Consider the following 23323-nt stretch of genomic DNA (forward strand, 5'->3'; position numbering starts at 1 on the left):
TGCTATTTAGCATTCCATTGACTTTGCATTGCTTTTTACTAGTTGGATTCAAGTCTGCTAAGATTCTCCTTTCAAAATCATTCATTGCCTTTTATTGTTTCAATTGTTTTTCTTCTTGTGTGAAATATTTTACATTTTGTTGCATTAAATGTCACCTACTATTCTTCTGCCCACTTGGATATACTTTGTTACTCAGTGTCATTTCTGAGCTTGGCTCCTCTAACCCAATAACTCTTTGTGAGGTATAATTTCCAAATTTCACCATTCTGTGTTTTATTAAGTTGTTATTAATGTAAATTAGGAACAATATAGTCTATGGCCACCTCTCTCAGGACTTCACAACAACTCACAATAGTTGTTTTATGTCCTTCAGTGAATTTCTTACCCTTACTGGCATTTGCCCTGAATTCTTCATCACCTTTCACATGGTACCTATTTACCTCATATTCAGTTCCCATTGCACCACTGCAAGGTTGCAAGAACATCTTCAGCCTTATACCTAACACAAATATTCTGCTACAGTTCACCAAAGGAAGAGATGTACATTCCAAAATCACAGGACATCATGTCATCATAATGTAAAGTAAGTTATGGTGGCATTTCATATGTATATCTTATCAATGATAGATCATCCTATTTAGGCCTATTTTTGTTTTGTTCAAAATCATGTTGTAGAGCTAGATCTATTGCTTGGTACCTTACATGCATGAATCAGTCTTTGATTTGCAGTAATTTAACACCGTGCTCTCAATTAACACATTGCATTCCAGTGAATTCATTGTTCTAATTCAAGCCATCAAATAACATCTTCAAAACTGCCAGTCACAAACTGCATACCTCCCTTGTTGGTTGTTTGACCTAGGTGAGGCATCCTTTGCATGCTTATCTCCCGGATAGCTGAATTCTACTGAACGTTTGTTGCGGAACTGTTGCGAAAGTGGATTAAGACGTCCTCTTGTTCTACAATCTGCAAAAACAAAGAGATCACTTTGAAGCCAGCCATGTGTTTATAAGCAAAGTTATCATTTCAGATCAAAGACCCTTCATCAGAACCTGAAACTTTAACACTGTTTCTCCTTCCATAGATGCCACCTGACCTGCTGAGTGCTTCCATTTTCTGATTTATTTCATATTATCTGTATCTGTAGTATTGGTTATTTTCAGTTCTGAGGAAATCCTGAATTATCTTGTCTCAGGCCAGTGAATGGTACATCTAGTCAGCACTGAAGCACCCACTACTGTGACATGTAGAAGTCTGGTTAGATTCAAGTTAACACCCAATAGGTGTATCTGCATCAACACGAGTGAGCACAGTAGTGCTTCCACAGCTGAAGTCTGCCAGAGTGTAGGCACAATCATTACAGCAGGCAGCATGCAACACAGGAGGGTCTGACTGGAAAATCTGCTGGAAGAGCAAGGGAGCAAATGTAGGAGAAGGAATCTCTGCAAGTAGCTGTATCTGCCTAGGGTGCTCAGAGTATAATTTTCACACCCAAACCTTCATGAGGAACAATGGGTTAGATGTCAACATGTTGGCTGAATTGCATCAGGTGGATGTGAATTATTCATGCATTGTAATTCCAGTGCTTGTTTTTGGCGGTTACTAAATCTGGTCTCTTCTTCGAGTGAAAGCATTCTCAGTCACATGGGTTGAACTCAGAAATATAGAGCACCTGTACATTGTACTCCTTTTTCTGAAATTCACTTTCATTGATCAATGAAGGCAAATTTTGGAAGCGAGAGTAAAAAGTTCAGCTCCCACAATATATGTATGTTCAATGCAGCTGACTGAAGTTGAATGATGTCAGGGATTGTATGACTGCTGCTTTGCACTGAATACTAACATGAGGAAATACCAACACTCATGCTTTTTCCACATTGGTGGAAAATTGATACAGTTGGCTGTACACCTACCTAATGTCACCAACATGGACCTTAGAGAAATCCCAATGTTTCTTTCTGCTCACTTCCAATTGGAGGCAAGAGTTGAAGGGGAGGGGATGGCATGATGCTGCCTTCGGGTTGCTGCAAGGTAGGCTCAGAATGTTTTGATAAAGCATGGGATTTTGGACTCCAGTTGTTGACCTGATTGCTAATTGCATTTAATTTGGAAGGCTTTTAAGGATACAGTTCTTTTTGTATACAAGAGTACTACTAATGACTGCAACCGCGATGTGGTTATTGTGCCCACTCTCACTATGGCAATAATGTTAGAAAATGTGCTGTGTGATATTGTTCTAAAATTACCTTTGCTGAACTTGGCAGTTGTTTCTAACTACCATGCTATTTCCAGTGGAACATATCAGAATTGATTCCTTTGGTGGGGCATATAAAATTCCTTTAGATTCAAATCTTGTTTCTTTACTTAGCCCATTATTATTCCCTATTGACCTGTACCACCATCCCATTTTTTATTTAATCTCTTTTGCCTTCCACAGCATCGTAGATTTTCCCTTTTCTTCTTCCCCTCCCACTCCCATTTTTCCTGCCTCTTGAGTTGCTTTAAACCTGTTACATTTCTGACTTTTCCCAATTCTGATGAAAGGTTATCAGTCTGGGATATTAGCTCTGGTTCTCTTTCCACAGATGATGCCTTACGACTGAAAATTTTCTGTAATTTCTAGTACAGTTTAAATTAATTATATTAAAGATAATTTGTGCATACAATTAATTTCTAAACAGTTTGAATGAAAATATTGTTGTTCCATACTGTAACCTCCATCAATGCAATGCACACAAGAGAGAAATCAATATTAGAAAACAAGAACACAAGATGAATTCAACAAGACGAACAGCTGCGGACAGGCATGAATGTTAGTGAAAAAGCTTTGGGTAGTTGTTGATTTTAAACTTAGCCAATTTATTGTTAATTTGTCTGAAATGCCATGCTATAATTGACTATCTTGCAATGTTATGAAACAGATTTAGAGTTAACTTGAGGCCATTCACTTTTAATAAAAGGCTCAACATCATCAATTTCTGAACTTACTTTGAAGATTGCTCTTTCTAAGCATTTGGCATTAGCCTGGTGGTTCTCAGTTACACACAAAGCTTTTAATATGCATGCACAAAAATTAAGGATATTTTGGAGCACATCAAATAAAATCTCTTTAATTTTGCTATATTAGTTAATTTACTGATGTGCATTGAGCTCTTAGCAAAAAGAACAAAATCAAAATTTAGATTATTTTATAATTCAGACTACTTTTCTGAAGCAGAAACCTGCTCTGCATTACTGCCTACACATTAAATTTGTTAAAGGTTTCTTGACATTAAGTTTCCCCAACAACTGCCATCAGAAATACCTAAGTTCAGCAGAAACCAAAGTCAGTTTTTGATTATTTTCAAGAGGATCATATTTGCAGTTCAAAGTTAATTATAAAAAAATGAAAAAAATACATTCAATATGTTCTACATTTAAGCAGATCTTTGATCTTTGAATCAAAGATGCCTGTTGTGGAACACAAATGCTTCTGAATAGTATTGCTTTTATAGATTTGCATTTGGTTCCTTAGGTAAAATGCTTAAATATTGAAATATATTTTTTCAATCATCATTTAAAAACTCGCCTCGAACAACAGGTTTTGTTATTGTCTCCTCAAGATAAGTTATCAGCCTAGACAGTCTTATGAGTTGCTGACGCATATGGTAAAATGATTCCCGCAAACCTGGAAGTGCAAATTAGTCAAGTGAACTCCACAGCTTTACTTAATATTCAGCAATCATTTCTCTGAAGCAAAAACGTTCATTCCCAAATTAGACAAATTAACATGGAGTCTTTGAACTTCATTGAATATTTTAATACACCCTTGAAATTAAAATCTTTGAAATATTAAGACATTTAACATGAAATTGAATACTGGGCACTGAACTTGAAGGAATTCATGTCACCAAGAACTAGTATAGTTGATTAAAAAAAAATGAGCTTCTAACTAGAACTGTTTCCAGATGTTATCTGAAACCTCTGGTGAAGTTTTATCTGTGTTGTTCCCTGATATTTGTTTTGCTTAATATATAAGGCGTGGGTTATCTAGCAATAGATTCTGAGTGGAATCAGGGAGCTCTCCTGATTTCCTGCCACGACTTGGTGGGAAGCATAGACAAAACAACGCTATTACAGGGACAAACATGGAAATTCCATGAAATGGGGTTTAGTTTCCATATTGGCACAGTTTTAGGAGCCTGACTTTGCTGATTACAAAGACATTACATTTGTTTGAGTTAGGTGGTATTTACATAAATGCTATTACCAATTTAGAGGAAATCTGTTACAGAACCTTGATTTTTAATTGGTTTCTTTTCCATTTTCAGGATGTGGTGTCACTGGTAAGGACAACATTCATTGCTTTCCCTTTGTTGCCCTGAGAGGCTGGTTGAATTGCAGTAATTTATTGTGCCATAGTTTGATACAACTATGGGAGTCCCAACATCACCTTGAAGAATAGTAAGGTGTTAAATAATTGACATAAAACTGGTGTTATATAGTGGGCAGTTTGGATGAAACATAGCAGGCTTCCTTCACTGAAGAAAATATGCAAGTACAACATGATTTGGGGTAAGTAAAAATAACATTTATCTCATGAATAACACCAGTGCATGAAAAATATTAGCACAGATTTGTAGTTCCATGCAGAATGCATAACATTTATCCACCCATGTGTCAGTAAGTTCAGGACTCCCATGCAAATGTAGAAGTCCCAATACTACTGGCTGAACTTCTCAGTCACTCCACACTGCTGGACTCCACATGGTGTCCAACTGAGGAGGAAGAGACTACTGGGATTTTTGAGCACTAATGTTGGGAGTCTATTCTCGAATCCTGGGCGAGAGTAGGCCTGGTACGGTGATACAGCATCACGGAGACCATTCATTCTAAAGGCAATTGCAGGGCTGCAAACATAATAAAGGTTACATTACTTTTAATTATTTATGTTTGTTTTAGTGTGTTTGATTAGTAAAACATCTTAAAACAAATGTAATTATTCTTTTATTTTTAAAACCTTTAATGGTTTTCCATAATATTTCATTTATTCATTTTAAGAGTTCTTAAATATTTCCAAAAATCAATGATAGTAGAAGCACTTGACAGATAGCAAAGCTGGGGTGGATTGGTTCTGATGCAACTACATGATCCAGTTAGCTATCTGAGGCCCTACTACTGCTCAGGGTCTTACTTTCTCTACGATCATCTTGACCAACAAGTTTGGTCTTCCTTATCTGGAGCAGTGTGGGGTTAAGGAGATTGCAAGCGATGATAGTGGGTGGCAGGCCCCAACCAGGGCTAATGTGCTGTGACAAGTATGTGGGAGTAACATCTCTACCACAGCTGGAGCAGTACATTGGTCAAATGGAGATCAAAGGAAGTGGAAAATAGGTAGAGCTGTGCATGGGATAGTGGAGGTAAGCGGTGGCATGGGGCCTCCTAATAATCAACAAAATAAGAGGTATGCATATATTCACTCCAGAACATTAAGGATGGGTGCATAAAAAGTCAGCAGTTTCAAATTTCTGTACCCACTTCTGACAGCGGGTGGCTGAGAGAATGATCACTTCTCAGGTGGTTAAAATGAAATTACTCCTCTGAAATGTTGGTAGCTTGTCACAGAATGGCAAAAAAAAACACCTCAGGTCTCAAAATATTTGAATTTGAATATATTTTGTTATATTCCCTGGCTGGTATCCGACATTATCCTGAACTGAACCATAACACTGTTCATAAGTTTTATACTCATGGAGAAGTTTTATAGAAATCAAAGATTGTGACCAACTCGCCTTTCTTCTTGTAATTGCGAAAACGGTGGTAGAGGCGATTGAAGTGTTGAATGAGTAGTGATGTGCGATTATGGGAATCACGAACATTAGATAAAAGACCTGAAAGAAAATCTTACAAGAAATAAATAAGGCAGCAGAAGGTCAGTCTTCTGGAGAAACAGTCGAAAACATAGAGTTCTTGTCATAACAGTGTAAAAGACAAAACAAAGATAATACATATAAATGAACAAATGACACATAAAAAAGACACGAATAAGCAAAGGCCACAAAATTGCAAGATAGTACATGACAGTATTTTAAAGGTAAATGTATACCTTTACATAAAGCCATCTGTATGAAACAGTCTTGACAAAACTTTATGTAGGGCGGAAAATCAACTGAAGGAATAGATCCTCAAACAGTGGAGACAATACAATGTAATTATTTAACATATATTAAACCTATTTTGTAACAGTTCAATAAATCTCAGTTTTTCTAATGTATTTAAATACTCTAAAAATAAATTTTATTATCTCTGACTTTTCCCTGCATTGGAGAATGTCACACATTTGCCTTCGGAGAAATGTGCATTTTTAATTTTACTTCTTATAAAAATTAATAACAAAAATGATCTCAAGCAGGATTGATCTCCTTCCCCCTCTGTGAAATTAGTTTCTTGTTCTTTCTGGCAGTGTACACCTCTATGTTTTTGTTACCTTAGGACTTGACTATTAACTGATGTCCTGATTATCTTCCATTAGCTCAAGCTCATCATAGGTATGCCAGGTGCTTTTCATTCATATGCTTGAAATCACTGGCCTATAATTAATCTCGGTTCAGCAATGCCACAATTTCAATTTTCTCAACCTCAAGATCAAATCTCTCCCATCATTCCTCACCCTGTTTCCAGATATGTAAAGTCCTACAATGCTGCAAGAACCCTACGTCCTCCAGTTATAGTCTCTTCTGGCTGCTTCAGATCTCCAGTTATGTGCCTTTGGCCTTTGGGTACTGAGCTCTTCAACCTCTCCATAAATCACTCTACTTTTCCACCTCTTTCTAACATTTCAATTAATTCCTTAAAATCCATCTCTCTGACCAAACATTTTGTCATTTGTTTTAATATTGCCTTTTCAATTTGTGTTCATTTTTGTCCAAATATGCTTTGTGCATCTGACTTCTGTTATACATCTTAGAATATTTAGCTGCATCGAAGTACCATATAAATACAAATTGTGGCCATTGTACCATCAGCATTGGCCTTGTTTGCATATATAGAGATCTAGTTCTGGAAAACTATCAATGCATATCTGATATCATTTTGGAGGTAATTAAGAAAATAACTAATGTTAACTCAATGTGAAATAAAATGTGTCAGATTTACTTTGCTTTTCATTACCTGCTGTCTTCCCAAATGCTTTGTGGCAAATGAAATATATTTGAAGCATAAACACAGTTGCAATGTAGAAGTAATGAGTTTATCCCAAAATTTGATGTAATGTAAAGAGTTGCTTTAAATTTTCATTCCTACTATGAAAAATGCACAAAAATAAAACAGAAGCACTTCTATATATTAAACATTTCAGATGAGAAACATTGATAATGCACAATCAAAACTGAATACTAATCATATTATCCATCTTGAATTTGTTTTAGGAAACTGCATTTAAGAAGTTAACAATTCCACCCCCAGCAAACCTAATCAGATTTATATTTAAGAATAATTACTACCATTAAAAACTCCTAAGGGTAAATCTACTGTATTTATATAAAACTCCCAATTACATGAAAACCTCTGTTACTGAGCCAGGGAAAAGAAATGTTATGAAAGAATACTGGGCTTCTCTTATTTCCTGCCTGACACAACAAAACAATCTCACATTAATTGAAAAGGAACAGAGGTTAATATCAGTGCAAGTCATTTTAGTTTATGATGGATTGAACTGACCTTCACAGCAGTCTTGCCACATCCGTAAATCAATTTTCGGGATTTCGTCACAGCTCACATATCCTTGAGGGTACTCTGCTTTTAAAAAAACATCTGGCTGGACTTGCTGAATATCATCACCATTGTCGCATAGCACTCTTGCAAGAGAACTTTGCTTCAGCTGTGTTACTTGAGCTGGGGTAAACACCCCTGGATTCTCATACCAGAACCTGAGTGACACATAAAAAGGTGTATGTGGCTTTCAATTTTATCTTATTTTCATATTGAGTATAACATCAAATACCACAATGTATTTTAAAAGTTGCAGGTTAACAGGAGTTCATTTCATAGTTTTGATTTATTTTAAATCATTTGAGATTCATATAACTTAATAGCACAGAAGGAGACCATTGTATCCATACTGGTCATTAAATGATCTCCTTAGTTTCACCCACTGTCCAGCCTCAGTCTGTAGATGTGTAGGTTCCATTCTAGTAACTGAGGTCTAGGATCACTGTTTATTCACACGTTTGGGCCTGTTCATGAAACACAACTCAAAGAGAATGTTTCCAGTGGAATTAAACATGAAAGAAAATATTGTTGATTAAGGAGATTATGGAGGCAACTTTCCTGTGAATGCTTCAAGTACAGAAGAGACTCTGTGGTGGCAAAAATGGGATCTTAAGCTGAAATTTGGTCTGGTACATATTTAGTTATCATGGCACCTTGTTTATAATAGTTATACCATTTGGAGGTTTTCTAGGCTCCAGATTCTTATTTAAAACGAATTGGTGGTACCTTTTGTTAAGTTCATTGCAGTTTGGTGCCAGCTTTTGACCAAATACCCTTTTTGAACAGTGACCAGCTGAATGGGAGTGAACAAGTTGTTGTTGGGGATTTTAAACACTACGTAAAGGCATAACACCTTTAAATGTTTTCTTGCTGCTAGACTGTGAGACAGTTGTCTGGGACAATTATTCTGGGAAATCCCCGAGGATGTCACAAAATAAAGTGCTGTGCCCATCTATGTTTCTTAGATATCATTTGGTGAAAGAGAATGTTTGGTCATCATTACTGCTTTGCTAGGGTTCCCTATGATCTGCAAAAGGAATGGGATGGGGGCATGAGGACAGTCAAAGCAGGTCTTGACTCATCTGCTGTAAGAGACAGCAACAGGAGGTTCAAGTGGGAAAGGAATATGCTCTCCCGCAGTTCACCTTCACTTGGATCTCCAGTGGCAGGTTCAAAAGCCAAAGGATCTTTTAACTAACCTAATGAGCCTCCCATCCACATTGGCTCTAAACCCACCCAGTGCATTCCATGCATTCAGTGGGTGTAGGTGAGCAAAGCCCAGTTATACTGCTCTATAGGACAATGTCTCCAATCTAAACCTGAGAACTAAACATTGCAGTAGCCACTCTCATGTTCTGTGGGGTGTTTAAACAATGATAACTGTAAATTAATTTGAAATTGTGTACTAAATCCATACTATCCTGGTCAGATGTTTGAAACTACACTCATTGTGTCATCTGCAAGGCAACATCTTTGTGAGTGTGGTGTGTGTTTCATCTTGGTGTGAAGCCTCAAGTTATGATCACTTGAAACATAGGCAAGAGCATTACTGATTGAGCTCATGCCTCTACATTCCTTCTGTTCTTGTTTGCTTCAATTCCATAAAGCAAGTCAAATTTCTTTCAGTTTCTGATTCAGATGAAAAACTCAGAAACATTAGGCCATCTCTTTTTTGAGGTCAATGAGCCTATTAATTATTTCCAGCTTTCTCCACCTGCATTTTGCCCAGTACTCAGCAACTGGATTATATCATTGCTCAAGCTTCACCTATTGATTCAGAGGGTTATTTGCATGTATCATATCATAGGCTCCAGATCAGAGAGGTTTAGCTCATCTCAATTCAAACATTTCTAAAATTCTGCTTTGGCAGAGCAGTCAGATTAAGGTTCAGTCAGATTTCTTCTATTCTATACTTAGGACAGCTACTAGTGATTGCTTTTACATGAGATGCACAAATATACCTCACAAGATATAGGAGCAATGTTAGGAGATATTTCAGGGTCCTTCACATTCTCTTCCTCCACATTCTCTTCCAACATTGCCCACATTAAAAATAATCCACCTGTAACCATAAATTTCTTTGCCACAGCCTGGGATATCATCCAACTTTAATATCTCTGGCCATTCCTGAGTAGATTTATCAGGATCAGTTAAAATAAGTTACATTCTAAATGTGATAAATATCAAGGAGGCTAAATTGGAAAGCCACCATAAATGATTAAGGACTGGAAAGTGCAATTCATATAAGCAATTATTTCCCATGTAGGTAGCACTCCAACTTTATGCTGCCTACTCATTCACATTGTTGATTGTTCAGCCACCACTAACCATGGTGTTCATTGGCTTATTTCTTTCCAATGTTGGGGGCGTCAAACATCACGAAAAGCTAGGCCACACTATTTAAAGCCAGCCACAGCCTTTTTGTGGGGGAAATGTATTGTTGTTTGGAACTCATTTTGACTTGGGAGACATTCAAGAATGGACAATGTGAGAGAGGGTGCACCATGGTTTTCCAATGCCATAATGGAGGGGGTATAAAATTGGACAGTTGTATTTCTGCAGGGGCCAGGTAACCATGATACGGATTGCAAAAAACAGGTGAAAGGGATGAGCTGCTGTGGTCAATACCAGTAGTCTAATCTGGAATCCATGGGCGCAATGTCAAAAGAAGATCAATAGCTCTCTGGAGGGTGGGTTATTGACAAATTCAAAAATGATCTGATAACAAGCACAATAGGTCTACAGCCAAACAAGGCAGGAAAGGTAGCATGAAGTGTGCCAACTCCCAGAAGGATAAAGTGTTCACAAGAACCACAGAGGACTAAGTTAAGCACTTTCAAAGGAAAATCTGTAGCATAAGGCTGATGGTTTGATGCATTAACTGGTCTGTCAGAAAGCCTGTTTGCAATGCCAAGAGGCTTGCAGAGCTTAATTTTAACCTCGCATAGATCTTTGTGAAGAGTTTGAATATATTCCTTCCATTAAGACAGTGTGGAAAACTCTATTTGCAGACCCAAACACAATAGTCCTGAACTTGCTGATAAATGCCCGTACTCCTAGGCTGAGTTATTGGTGTTCCTCTATGAGTCCTGTCAAGTTCAGGATTTCCAAACAATCATGGAAGAATTTCTTGCTGCTCTGTGCTGGGTCTTTCCTCACTGCCCTCCAATGTGGGGTTCCTCATGGAGGCAAATGGTAGATCATGGACTTGATTCATTTCCCGGGATTTATGTTGGTTATCTATCATACTTAACCTGCACCAAATTGGACTGGACACAATAGTCATCATCTAAAAGTTCTAAGGGAAGACCATTGACCTGAAACTTTAGTAAATGTGTCTCTCTCCACAAATATTGCCTGAACTGTTGAGTATTTCCAACATTTTCTACTTTTATTACAGGAATAATGGAATCATTGACTTGAATGGAGAGGAATGTCTGCCCAGGAGGTGGTTATAAGTTAATTCATTTTCTAATAAATTAATTGAATTTAAAAAAGTAATTTAAAATATTTAACTAAATTATTTTAACCACTTTAATCTATATTTCTTCTTTCAAAAATGTTTCATAAATATTAACATTTTTAATTGATGATGAGTAGTTTTCCAGTGCCTTTGAATGTTTCTTTATAGCAAAAACATTCTGAAGCATTTGAGGTCCTTCACAGTTCACAAAATCTGGGGATATGACTTAACCAACTAACAAAGATTTTTTTCAGCTGTTCTATGGGCAGGGTTTTGTCCTGGCAGGGTTCTGCTGTCATGCAAAGCCTTGCAGTCTTGGATTGGATTGGTTTTGAGCAGCAAATTAACTCTGGCAGCTTTGGAAAAACTAACTTTGTTCTTGTATTGGAGGTCAGCTGTTGACTGCTGGCAGGAAGCCCTCATCCAGTGAATTGTCTGATAGCCAATCTATCACATTTTATTGTGGACGAAACCCAATTTCTGGGTGCTGCAGTGGAAGTACAAACATGTGTTGTGCAGAATCAAGACTGTGAATATCTGTGTTAAAAAGTGTTTGAAGAGAATCGTGGCAGTGCAGTCATTTATCCTCCAATTAAGCATGATTTCAACATTGCCACTCTTCTTGTTGGCTATCAGACAGCCACTCAGAAGGTGCAGAATGAAACTGGTTTTCTGGGCTCAGAGTTTGAAGTCATCCTGCCAAGCCATTTGCGGCTCTTACACTCTAAGTCCATGCACCAGCCATGCTGCATTTGCTGAGGGAGTTTTGAAACAGCAAAGGGGAATTGGAACAACAAACAATCTGCTGGAGGAACTCAGTGGGTCAAGCAGCATCAGTGGGAGGAAAGGAATTGTTGACGTTTCCCATCAAAACCCCGCATCAGGACTGAGAGTGGACCAGTATAAAGGGCAGAAGGAGAGTGGTGAGAAAGGAGTCCGAGGTGTTTGGTGGACTGAGGAGGGGTGTAAGATGACAGGCAGGTTGTGTCAGGTTGGGAGACAGCGGCAGATGAATGACAGATGGAGGCAGACAAAGAGAAAAAAACATATGGAGAGGCAGGTGGAGCAAGGCAGGGAGAGGGGAGGGTGAAGATTGGAGACGGCTGCTGGAGGGAGATAAGCGGGAACACAAGGGGTTACCAGTGCTGGACTATGATAAAGGAGGTGAGAATGGGAATCATTCGGGGAGAGGTGAATGGCAGCTGGAACCAGAACTAGTTAGGGGAGGGGTGGGGACCTGTGGGGCGGGGGGGTAAACTCTGTGTGTCTGTTTTGTGTGGTGTGTGTGTGTGTGAGTGTGTGTGTGTGTGTGTGTGTGTGTGTGTGTGTGTGTGTGTGTGTGAAAGGGGACAAAAATGGGAGGACTGGAGAAGGATTAGAAGGAAAGGGAGAGTGGGGAGAAAAGGGGGCAAGTGCAGGGGGGATAAACCCACTGGAGGGGAATTTGGAAAATTTACACCATTGGGTCGCAGACTATCCAGGCAAAATATGAGGTGTTGTTCCTCGAGTTTTCATTGGGTCTCACACTGGCAGTAGAGAAGACCGAGGACGGACAGGTCTGTGTGGGAATGGGAAGGGGAGTTGAAATGATCTGCAACTGGGAGCTTGAGATGGCCACTTGGACTGAGCGTAGGCGCTCTGCAAAATGGTCACCTTGTCTGTGCTTGGTCTCACCAATGTAGAGGAAGCCGCATCCAGAGCACCAAACGCAGTAGATGAGGTTGGAGGAGGTGCACATGAAACTTTGCCTCACTTGGAAGGGGAACTGGAAGGCAGGCACTGAGGAAATACACTAAGCTGATCAGTGAACTTCTGCTTGTATTATGGGATGATTTAATTTACAAATTTGATTTATAATATTTATTGTTGATCCTAATGGTCTCTGGAAGGTTCTGATATTTTGAATATTTTGAGCACCTCACATAGCCAAACCTCCATACATGAAACCTTGCGATGCAAAGCTGGTAGAAATAAAATCGTGCAGAATCATGGCCTAAACATTGACTATCTCTTTGCCTCCACGGATGCTGCTTGACCTGCTGAGTTCCTCCAGCAGTTTGTTTCTTGCTGCACATTACAGCAACTGCAGTCTTTTGTGTCTCTTTCTTTTCAATGTATGCCTGACCAGCATATAACCCAATTCTGTAGCACGAGCCAGGAACGAACCATAACAGTCGAGGACACTGATGACCTCTCCAATCATAGATCTTGTTGAATGTTGGAAGTTTGTTAAAGATATCCTCACTCCAACCTGCTGATGGGAACTTTTTGAAATTTACACCACCATTATACCTGAAATTTCACTGAGATCCTTGCAGCATTTCAGCTTGTAGCATTAAAACAGCAAGTAATTGCGACCCAGAATGATTTTGATTCAAAACTTGCTGAAGGAATGAACTCCCTAAATTGCGGAGAAAGATGGCGGTGGGGAGGGGTTGGGGGTCAGAAAGAACAAAAGGCAGAGACTGGATTACACAAATTGTTGTGATGTTGACTGAAGGAAGATGGTAAAGGTTGTTGAGTAAGAAAATGTGCTTCTGGGCAAGGTGTAAATAGAAGATATTTTATAAAAACAGACACAGCCAGTCCCCAGGTTAATACAGGGTTCTGTTCCTGAGAACTGTTCATAACCTGAACTGTTTGTCAGTCGGAAATGAACAAAAACAGTGTGTGGGAGGGGATCACAGAAACAGCTGTGTTGGGTGAGCAAGCAGGCGCGGGAAGAATGGCCACCAGTTGTCCTCTGTTACTCGGCACTCCCAGCTCAGCTCGGCTCAAGCCAGCTCCCGATTGTTGTGGCCGCGAGGTGGTGGGGTTGGAGGTGGTGGTTGGCGGGTGCGGTGGGGAAAGAAGACATCCATGAATGCCCCGTTCACACCTGGCAGAAGATGCCAGCAGCCCCTCAGCAGCTGGCAAATCCATCCCCATCCATCCTGCCAGTGATGTCAACCTCATGTTCATTCTTTCTTTCTCAGCAGATGCTGACTGACTGTTGAGTATTTCAGCATTTTCTATTTTATTTTGAATTTTCATCTGCAGTATTTCACTTTTAGACTACATTCAGGAGAGTGAATTAGTCAAGAAGAATAAAGGACAGAAATGATGATAATTTATATAGCAGTGATAACAATATTTCTCCAGGTTAGGATAAGCAACAGATATGGATAGAAGTTTCTAATGTGCGGTAAGGGGGTGTGGTGGGATGGGATGGGATGGGGTGGGGGATGAAACAATCCAATACTATGGGTTTATTACAGGCCTGCAAGTCAACATAACAGGTGGAGTTGTTTGTTTTACTAAAAGAGTTTGCATGAGAAGAAACTGTGATTTGACTGGAGATTTCCACCTAATCAAACATAAAGAGCAAATCTAAATGCTGTAATGTCATGTTGGGTAACTGCAACCATAGCTGCTTCCATGACTCTGTGTGTAAAGGAAATCCTTGAGTGGAAGGAGTGAGCATAACCAACATTGGTAGAAGATATTAAATCGTCACATCCCAGTAAATAGTTACTTCATGATGGTCAAATTTAACATGATCTGGTCTCATTCAAATCAAAGTCCAGCAGCTGAGTTTTAAAGTGAAAAGGAATGAGAGGGAGAGAAGGTACACTGGAGAAGGTTTTATTTGATGACAAGTGGAATGCTTTTAAGAATGACAACATAACAAAAAGTTATATTGATAAGCTAAACAAACATGGCCCTAAGATGATTTAAAAAAAAATTGAAACTGATCCAATGATGAACTCGACCCAAACAAATCTTATCTGTAAAAATGAAAAGGGGGTTACCGGGATAAAGTGAAGATCACGGAAAAGCATATCGTACTAATGATGAATGGCAGGCTGTGAAATCTGCGGGCGAAGTTGTGAAAGCAAAAATATATTTCATTGCAACAATTGCAAGAAAAGATCAAAATATGCTAATTGGTTAGAATCTGAAGATCCTAAATCACCTGAATGATTAATTTCTCAAATTACAGTATTTATGTCACTCCATTGGTTACATGTACTTACAAGAGAGAAAAAAAAATCAAAATTTGGAGTGTTAAATAAATTCCAAGGCAAACCGAAAGGAATTTCAAATAATGAATTCTCAGAGTTAGAAGGTTGAGAAAAGATATTGAGGATACTAATAGTCATCATCATGTGTCAATGGACCCTGACAAGGGACCCATATATCATAAATGGATCATTCTCATATCTACATTGACAGATGATCACAAGACTAACACAAAACAATATATTCAACAAGAAAAATACTGCAAATGCAGGACATACAAAACATAACAAGGTGACAACTGTCAGATGAAATTGCATGGAAAGAATGTCTCTTCATCTGATATTTCAAACATATTCTGGTTTATTTCAGGCAATGAGAAACTCATTTGCTGAGAAACTGAATTGCATGCCATTTTTTCTCTCTTGATTGCACTGATTTAACAAAACAAATTGCATTTGCAACCATTCCTGGAGTTAATATACCGTACCAATCAGGAAATTTGCTATCCCAGTCAAATGAAATCTTGTCCTTGCTGCTTCAGAAGTACAGGTATGATCCCACCCCTCCAACTACACAAATGCTGACATCATCTCTTTCACCTCCACCAAACATATTGCTAGTGTGATAATCTTTCCCCCTCACAACTGCCGGGCCTCCGCTTCTATCTGATGCTGGTAGCTATCCACCCAATGATCAAAGTATCTCCTGTTCTACCTACAGTAAAGTCTGCAGATTTCACAGTGGGCTCATCAGCCACCACAGAACTGGAATAACATGAAGTCATCCTCAATCCCAAGGGACTGCTTTGGAAGAAGAAGAAACAAGGAAAGTAAAGCATACTGTACATGTTATGCATTATGCAAGCAATCTATTTTTCCACTGACTTCAATTTTGAATTGTCTTTCAGGATGGTTATACTTCATTGTGGTGAATTATTCAGTAAATGCAGCCTACAAAGTAACTTCTAACAAGGATTGATAATGTTTCACACAGAAAGTCCCTAGTTAGGCTGAACAAACAAGAACACAAGACAATAGGCTACTAAGCTCCTGAAGTCTGCCCCACCATCCAGTATGATCATGGCTGATCTATGCTGGCCTCAACTCCTCTTCTTTGCCAGATCCCCATAACCTTCAATTCTTTCAAACACTTATCTACCTCTATCTTAAACATATCTAATGATCTGGCCTCCACCACTCTGAGGAGGGAAGGGGAGGAGTCAGAGAATTCCAGAGATTCGCTACCTTCTGAGAGTAGAAATTTCTGCTCACCCCAGTTTTAAATGACTAGTTCCTTATTTTGCAGTTATGTCCCCTTACTCATGACTCTCCCACAAGTGAAAACATCCCAACATCTACCCTATCAAGCCCCTTTGGATTTTATACATTTAGATACAGTCACCCCTCATTCTTCTAAACTATGAGAAATACAGATTCAAACCGTCTACCCTCTCTTGATCGGGCAACCCTCTCATCCCAGGAAGCAGCCTGGTGAGTCTCCTTTGGACTGACTCCAATGTTACTATATCCTTTTATTGGAAAGGGAACCAAAACTGTGCACAGTATTTCAGATGAAGCTTCACCAACACCCTGCATATATGTAACAAAACCTCACTATTTTTAAACTCCAACTTCTTTGCAATAAAGACCAATATGCCGCTTGCTTCCTTAAATACTTGATTGAACTCCCTGCAAACTTTCTGAGATTCATGCGCTACAACATTTAGATCCCTCTACATTTCACTCTTGTGCAATCCCTCTTCATCTAGATACTAATCCACCTTTAGATTCCTCTGACCAAAGTGCACGACCTCACACTTCCCCACATTAAACTCCATTTGCCAGGATTTCACCCAATCACTCAGTCTATCTCTATCCCATTGTAGAATCACAATCTCCTCATCACAACATGCCCTTACACCTGTTTTCGTATCATTGGCAAACTTTTGTTCCCTCCTCCAGGTCATTAATGTAAATGGTAAAGAATTGAGGGCCAAGAAGCAATCTCTGGGGTACTCCATGGTGACATCCCTCCAGCCTGAAAAGGAACCATTTACTCCAACTCTTTTGTTTCCTATGTGATGGCCAGTTTTCAATCCATGCTAACACACTACCTCCAATACCTCGGGCTCTCAATTTATGCATCTGCCTCTTACGTGACACCTTGTCAAATGCCATTTGGAATTCTGAACTTACTACATCTACAGGTTTCCCTTTATCAACTCACCCTATCACAATCCTTGTAAGAAGTTAGTTTGTTGGCTACACGTGCTGAATTTGAACAAATTTGTCAAATATGATTTATCTTTCTTAAAACCATGTTGGTTTTGGTTATATTCAGCTTTCCTAAATGACTAGTTACTTCCTCTTTGATTATTGCCTCACACATCTTACTGACAATAATGTTAAACTAACTGGCCTACAGTTCTCTGTCTTCTATCTTTTTGACAAGGAAGTCACATTGTCAGACTCTGGGGAAAAACTTTGGAATAGATAAGAATATGGTCAAAGAGAACAGCTAATACTGGCTTGAAGATTAATATCAGGATGGGGATGAGTATTGACTAGGCTTGTTATTGGGACCATGACTGCTTCTAATTTACATCAATGGTCTATTCCAATTTGCATCAATGCTTGGGGGGCAGTTTAGGAATTTTAAATCCCTCTACTTGCAGCAAACTAGAGATACAACAAGAAATTTCTGTATTTGACACTTCAAGTAATACAAAGTCCCAGGCTGCTTAAGATGGAAGAGTTAAGATGGAAACTGTATACAATTTCATTAACACTTGCTTTCTGTTCTTTAACCTCCCTGTTGTAGTTTTATTTTGTGTGGAAGACTCCCCTTGACTAAATCAAGAAATTCATAATTTTACACAAATATATGCCTCTCAATAAGATTGGCCTTTGAACCTCCCGCATTCCAAAGACATATGGGTTGGAAGGTTACCTGACCACTGAAAATTGCCCCTAGATTGTAGGTGAGTAGTAGAATCTGGGGATGAGAATGTGGGGAGAATACAAAATGGGGTTAGTGTAAATGGGTGGGTGATGGTCGACACCAAAGGGCCTGTCTGTGTGCTAAATATCTGTATCACTCAATGTCTCTAATTTCAATCTTAAAATTTGGGTTGGGTCAAGAAGGGAAAAAATCTAGAAGAATTGTCCATTCTAAGGTTATTCCAAATTTAGCATTCTCTTTTCGAATGTGAATTCTAAGTCAATTGAAAATTTTAAGATTGATATTAACAGATCCTTGGAAGGTATGGTTGTCAAGAGATATAAAGCAAATCAGATAAATTGGGTTGAGGTACAGATCAGACATAATCCAACCGAATGGTTAAATAGGCCTGATTGCTGAATGGGGCATTTCTATTCCTGCACCTCTAAGTTCTTTTAAGCAGCCTGAGAGTGAAATGAGTAAAATCCAAGACAAATATGAAGTAAGGCAGAATAAGTAAGGTTGTGTACAATGGTACTTAACCTCAAGGTAATGGAACATATTGGTAATAAGAGAACACTAAAAACTTTATGCAGGTGCAATACCTCAGTAGATGAACTTGTATTGCATGGGGGAATTTACAAGTGATGTAGAAATACATCCAACTTGAAAAATTTAAAGCTTAACCGAACCTATATACTTGTAAAAGGAATGAACAAATTTGATGTGAGGCCTAATGTATGAGACTGTTTTATGCTGATTTTAAGTAATCAAGTTTGTTTCCAGGCAATGACTAAGCTTATAATAAACGTTTGGAAAGGATTTGTTTTGAATATTTATTCACAAATGTATTCAATAAAAATTAGCATGGATCAAGCCCAAAATAAAAAGCTGATTTGAATTTAGCTTCCTCAACCAAGCCAAGATAAAACAAAACATAGAGACTAATTTCATGAAAGAGTTCACTATCTTTTATTAAAAATAATAAAAATGTTATCCCAATAGAGAAGGGGGGAAGATAATGCACAATAGACTGAAGCTGGAACAGGCGAGGGTACAAACTGGGATAGATGCGAGAGGAAGATGCAATACAAGAACACAGTGTGGTGAGATTTGTAGGCAAGAATGCTGATGTTAATTCTGAAATATTGGGAGACAGGAAGCTGCTGAAAGTTTGCAATAATACAATGTTAGAATTGGCCGATTTCACCCCATGGTCCAATCTTACTGAATGCAATTCCATTTGACTGACACTGTGAAGCTTGTGTCTGATTCAGATGGGAGCCTTTTCCACTTAAAATAAATTCAGATGCCAAACATTGGAGTGTTTTTCCCTTGAGACCCATTTATTGCAGGTATACCTGCACTCTTCAATGCCACACTTCATTACATAATACCATGAGGACAATTGCTGTCATTCCAATCTTATCTCTACAGTTCAGCTCTTTGGTCATGCTGCTGTAAACTTTGGAACTTAGTGGTTCTGGTGAAACCCAAAATGTGCATTGGTGAGCAGGATAATTGTTAAGTAACTGTTGATAGCACAATTATTGATACATTCCACCACTTTGCTATTAATTGACAGTAGATTGATTGGGTGATAAATATCATGTTTAAATTTGTCTTAACCCTTCTGGACAAGACTATTGGATAGCTGCCAATGCAGTAGGTGTAGTTTGTTCAAAGGAGAAAATAGTTCAGTATTATAGTCGGGATGTTTTATGGTCCTATTGGCTTTGCTGTCTCCAGCGCTCTCAGCTATTTCTTTATAATGATGTAGAATAAATCATATTGGGAGAAGGTTGGCTGAAGGTTGGGTTCTGTGATGGTAGGAACCTAAGGAAGAAGCCAAAGTGGATCATCCATTTCCCACCTCTGTCTGCAAATGGTTTAGCCTTGATTTTACTACCTCATTGCCAGGACCTGCCAATGTTGAACATGTGGAAGTTCTTGGACCATCCTCCTTCCATTAGCTGTTTAGTTGTCCAACATCATTCCTAACCAGATATAGTAGGGCTTCAGAGATGTTGTCTCATCCATTGGTTATAACAATCATATAGCTCTGCCTATTACATGCTACTTTAGTTCACATGTAGGCCTGCTTTGCAAATTCCTGGCAGAAGAGTATTGTCCTGCAGAATGGGCATACATTCTCATTTTGCAGTTATATAAAGCTTTGGTTATGCTGCACGGAATATTGTGTGTAATTCTGATTGCCTCATTACAGGAAGGATGAGGAGTCTTTGGAAAGGGTACAGAAAAGGTTTACCAGGATGCTGCTTGAATTAAAGGGTATGAGCTATAAGGAGAGGTTGGACAAACCTGGGTTGTTTTTTTCTAGACGTCGGAGGCTGAGGGGAGATCTGACAGAAGTTCATAAATTTATGTGAGGCATTGATAGGTTAGATAGTCAGAATCCTTTTCCCAGGTTAGAAATGTCAGATACTAGAGTATATGCATTTAAGGTGAGATGGGGAAAGTTTAGAGGAATATGCGGGGCAAGTTTATTTACACAGAGAGTGGTGGGTGCTTGAAGTGGGCTACCAGAGACAGTGGTGGAAGCAGATATGACAGTAGCATTTAAGAGGCTTTTAGAAAGGCACATGGATATGCAGAGAATGGAAGGAAGTGGATCATGTGCAGGCAGAAGAGACTTAGATTAATTTGGCATTGTATTTGGCACAGACAACGTGGTCTGAAGGGTCTGTTCCTGTGCTGTATTGTTCTATGTTCTATGTTCGATGAAGTTAGAGAAATGAGAATTAAAGTAAATAAGATTCTAAAGGGTTTGACAGGATGGATATAGAGAGGTTGACTGAAGACTCCAAAAGTACAGTATAGTACAGAGTCTTTGGGAAGCAGGTTTAGGACATAGGTCTGGAGGAATTTCTTCACCCAGAGGGTGTGAACAATTGGATCTCTCTACCTCTAGGGGCTTTGGATATTCAGTTGTTCAGTACATCCAAGGTAGAAACTAATATATATTCTGTAATTTAGAGGTTTCAGAGAAAATGGGGATTAATGGGAAGGTTGAGCTGAAGAACCAGATCAGCCAAGATATTTTAGAGAGGCAGAGCAGGATTGAGGGCTCATGTGACTTTCTGCAGCACCTAGTTCTGATGAACATCAGGTCAAGAGGAACTGTGAACACTATCAGTATTTGTCCAAAGAAAGTTGTTGTCAATGAATTTGTTGGACTTGATATTGAGTCCAGAGATTTATAAAGTACCTATTGAAAGATAAGGGGATAGAAATCCATGATTCATCATCTGTGCTCATTGCTCAATATATTGGCAAATACAACTGTAGTTTCCAAAATTCAGTTGCAATGATTTCAGTTGGAACTGAACTTCAGAAGTTAAGTATATCATGTAGCTGCTACTGCATTGTGTAACATAGGAGCTCGAGGATGGGTGATATGTACTGATTGACTGTACTCTGCATGGTCACTCTCTTGCAATGTTTCCTGAGAATTCATTGTTTTGGGGCTTCTTGCCTTCCCTTTCAAATAACTTTGATGTTGCTGTTATCTTCACCAACATCACCTTTCAGAAGCCTACAAACAATTGAGGGAATGATTACTGCAGATATTCTTGATGCTGTTGCAACCTCTGATGCTCCCCTTTTAACCTTGCTCAGCCTCTACTTCATTAATTTTTTATCTTCTGGGCCTTTGAGCTGCCACAGCCAAACCATATTTTCCTCTATCCCTTCCATGTGGAAACATTCGGCAGTGAGATTCTCAAATTAGATTTGTTCTGCTCTTCAACAAAAGAGTGAAGCTGGGCACCGACATCATCACGTAGATAGACACGAGTCATGTCTCAAGAGTCAAGAGGCACATCTCAGCTGACCACTTCCTTTGATGTTCACTAACAAAGCATTTTCTGCTTCTACCAACTGCGCACACTTGCACAACCCATAGCTGAAGCTATGGATACAAGATTAAATGGATACTTAGTTCCATCTGAGTCTTTTTTTAATTTGTCTAATCTATTCCCAGTACTTAAAAAATTAAAAAAAAAAATCAACAGGTCAGGGATCTGTGAAGACAGAAACAGAGTTTGATATTTCAGATTGATGACTTCTCATCAGAATTTAAAATTTGGCCTATTTTAATGATCCTGATAAAAATCACCAAGCGTTAAAATATATCACTGGGTTGAAAACATTTTGTATGATGTTTTGACCAATATGTTATCAAGTACCAAAAATAATTCATACAAATGCAAAAGTGGGAACACCATTTTTTCCACAGTGTTACTGCACATTGTGATTCCTGGTCAAAAGAAATAGCTGCAAACAAATTTATATATAAACTAATACATAATAAGCAGTGCTTGAGAAGCACTTCAACTCCACGGTTAATCGCTGAAATGTATGCAATACAGTCATTTTATTGGGCTTATTGCTACTTTTCACTGTCTCATCACAGTATTTACATTCATTCAAAAATGTCCTACCTGTCACCATCTCTCAATCTTTTGAACTGAGTTACAAACAAGCACATGAGGGTGGGTCCAACTCTTGTACCAGGAATTATATCTTCAACCATTAGTGCCGGCCACAGATCAATATTCTGTGGAGTACCGTATAACCTGAAATAATAAAACAACGTTTGGCATTGCACTGTGTAATGCGTAACTGGTTGCATGCTTTATATAATACACAAAAAGAAAAAAAAACAGGAGTAGGCCAGTCAACCTCCTCATGACTGCTCTACCATCCAATTATCTCAGTGTCACTTTCCTGTACTGACCCCACATCCATCAATGCCCTTGCTATCCAAAAATGTATCAATTTCCAGCTGGAACATGTACAGGAAATGAACCTTCACAGCCCTCTTGGTAGAGAATTCTAAAGACTCATGACCCTTCGGGCAAACACATTTTTTTCACATCTCAACCCTGAATGGCCAAGTCTTATTTTGAGATTGCGTTCTCTGGTTCTAGACCCTCTGGCAAAGGGAACATCTATCCTTTCAAGCCCTGTAAGAATATTATGAGTTTCAATGAAATCACTTGCCATTTTTTTCTAAATTCTGGAGAACATAAGCTCTGTCTGCTCATTTTGTTCTTTTACGGCAATTATCCACCCCAATATATTAAAGTTCAGTGGTGCCAGTCATGTCTTGCTTTTTTAAAGAAACCACATCTCAATTCAAGATG

At 38.7% G+C, this 23323-nt stretch overlaps 1 protein-coding gene across 1 annotated transcript in view; it reads right to left on the reverse strand.

Moving 5' to 3' along the window:
* LOC127574005 (peroxidasin homolog) overlaps positions 1 to 23323 on the reverse strand; it is a 256921-nt gene that overhangs the window by 26571 nt on the left and 207027 nt on the right. Inside the window, exons 18-20 of the mRNA XM_052022598.1 lie at positions 22619 to 22753; positions 7700 to 7908; positions 838 to 967 (exon numbers count right to left, since the gene is read on the reverse strand). Of these exons, the coding sequence (XP_051878558.1) occupies positions 838 to 967; positions 7700 to 7908; positions 22619 to 22753 (474 nt within the window). The remainder of the gene's footprint in view (positions 1 to 837; positions 968 to 7699; positions 7909 to 22618; positions 22754 to 23323) is intronic.

This window comes from Pristis pectinata, chromosome 9 (genome assembly GCF_009764475.1).
Source record: "Pristis pectinata isolate sPriPec2 chromosome 9, sPriPec2.1.pri, whole genome shotgun sequence".
Lineage (NCBI taxonomy): Eukaryota > Metazoa > Chordata > Chondrichthyes > Rhinopristiformes > Pristidae > Pristis > Pristis pectinata.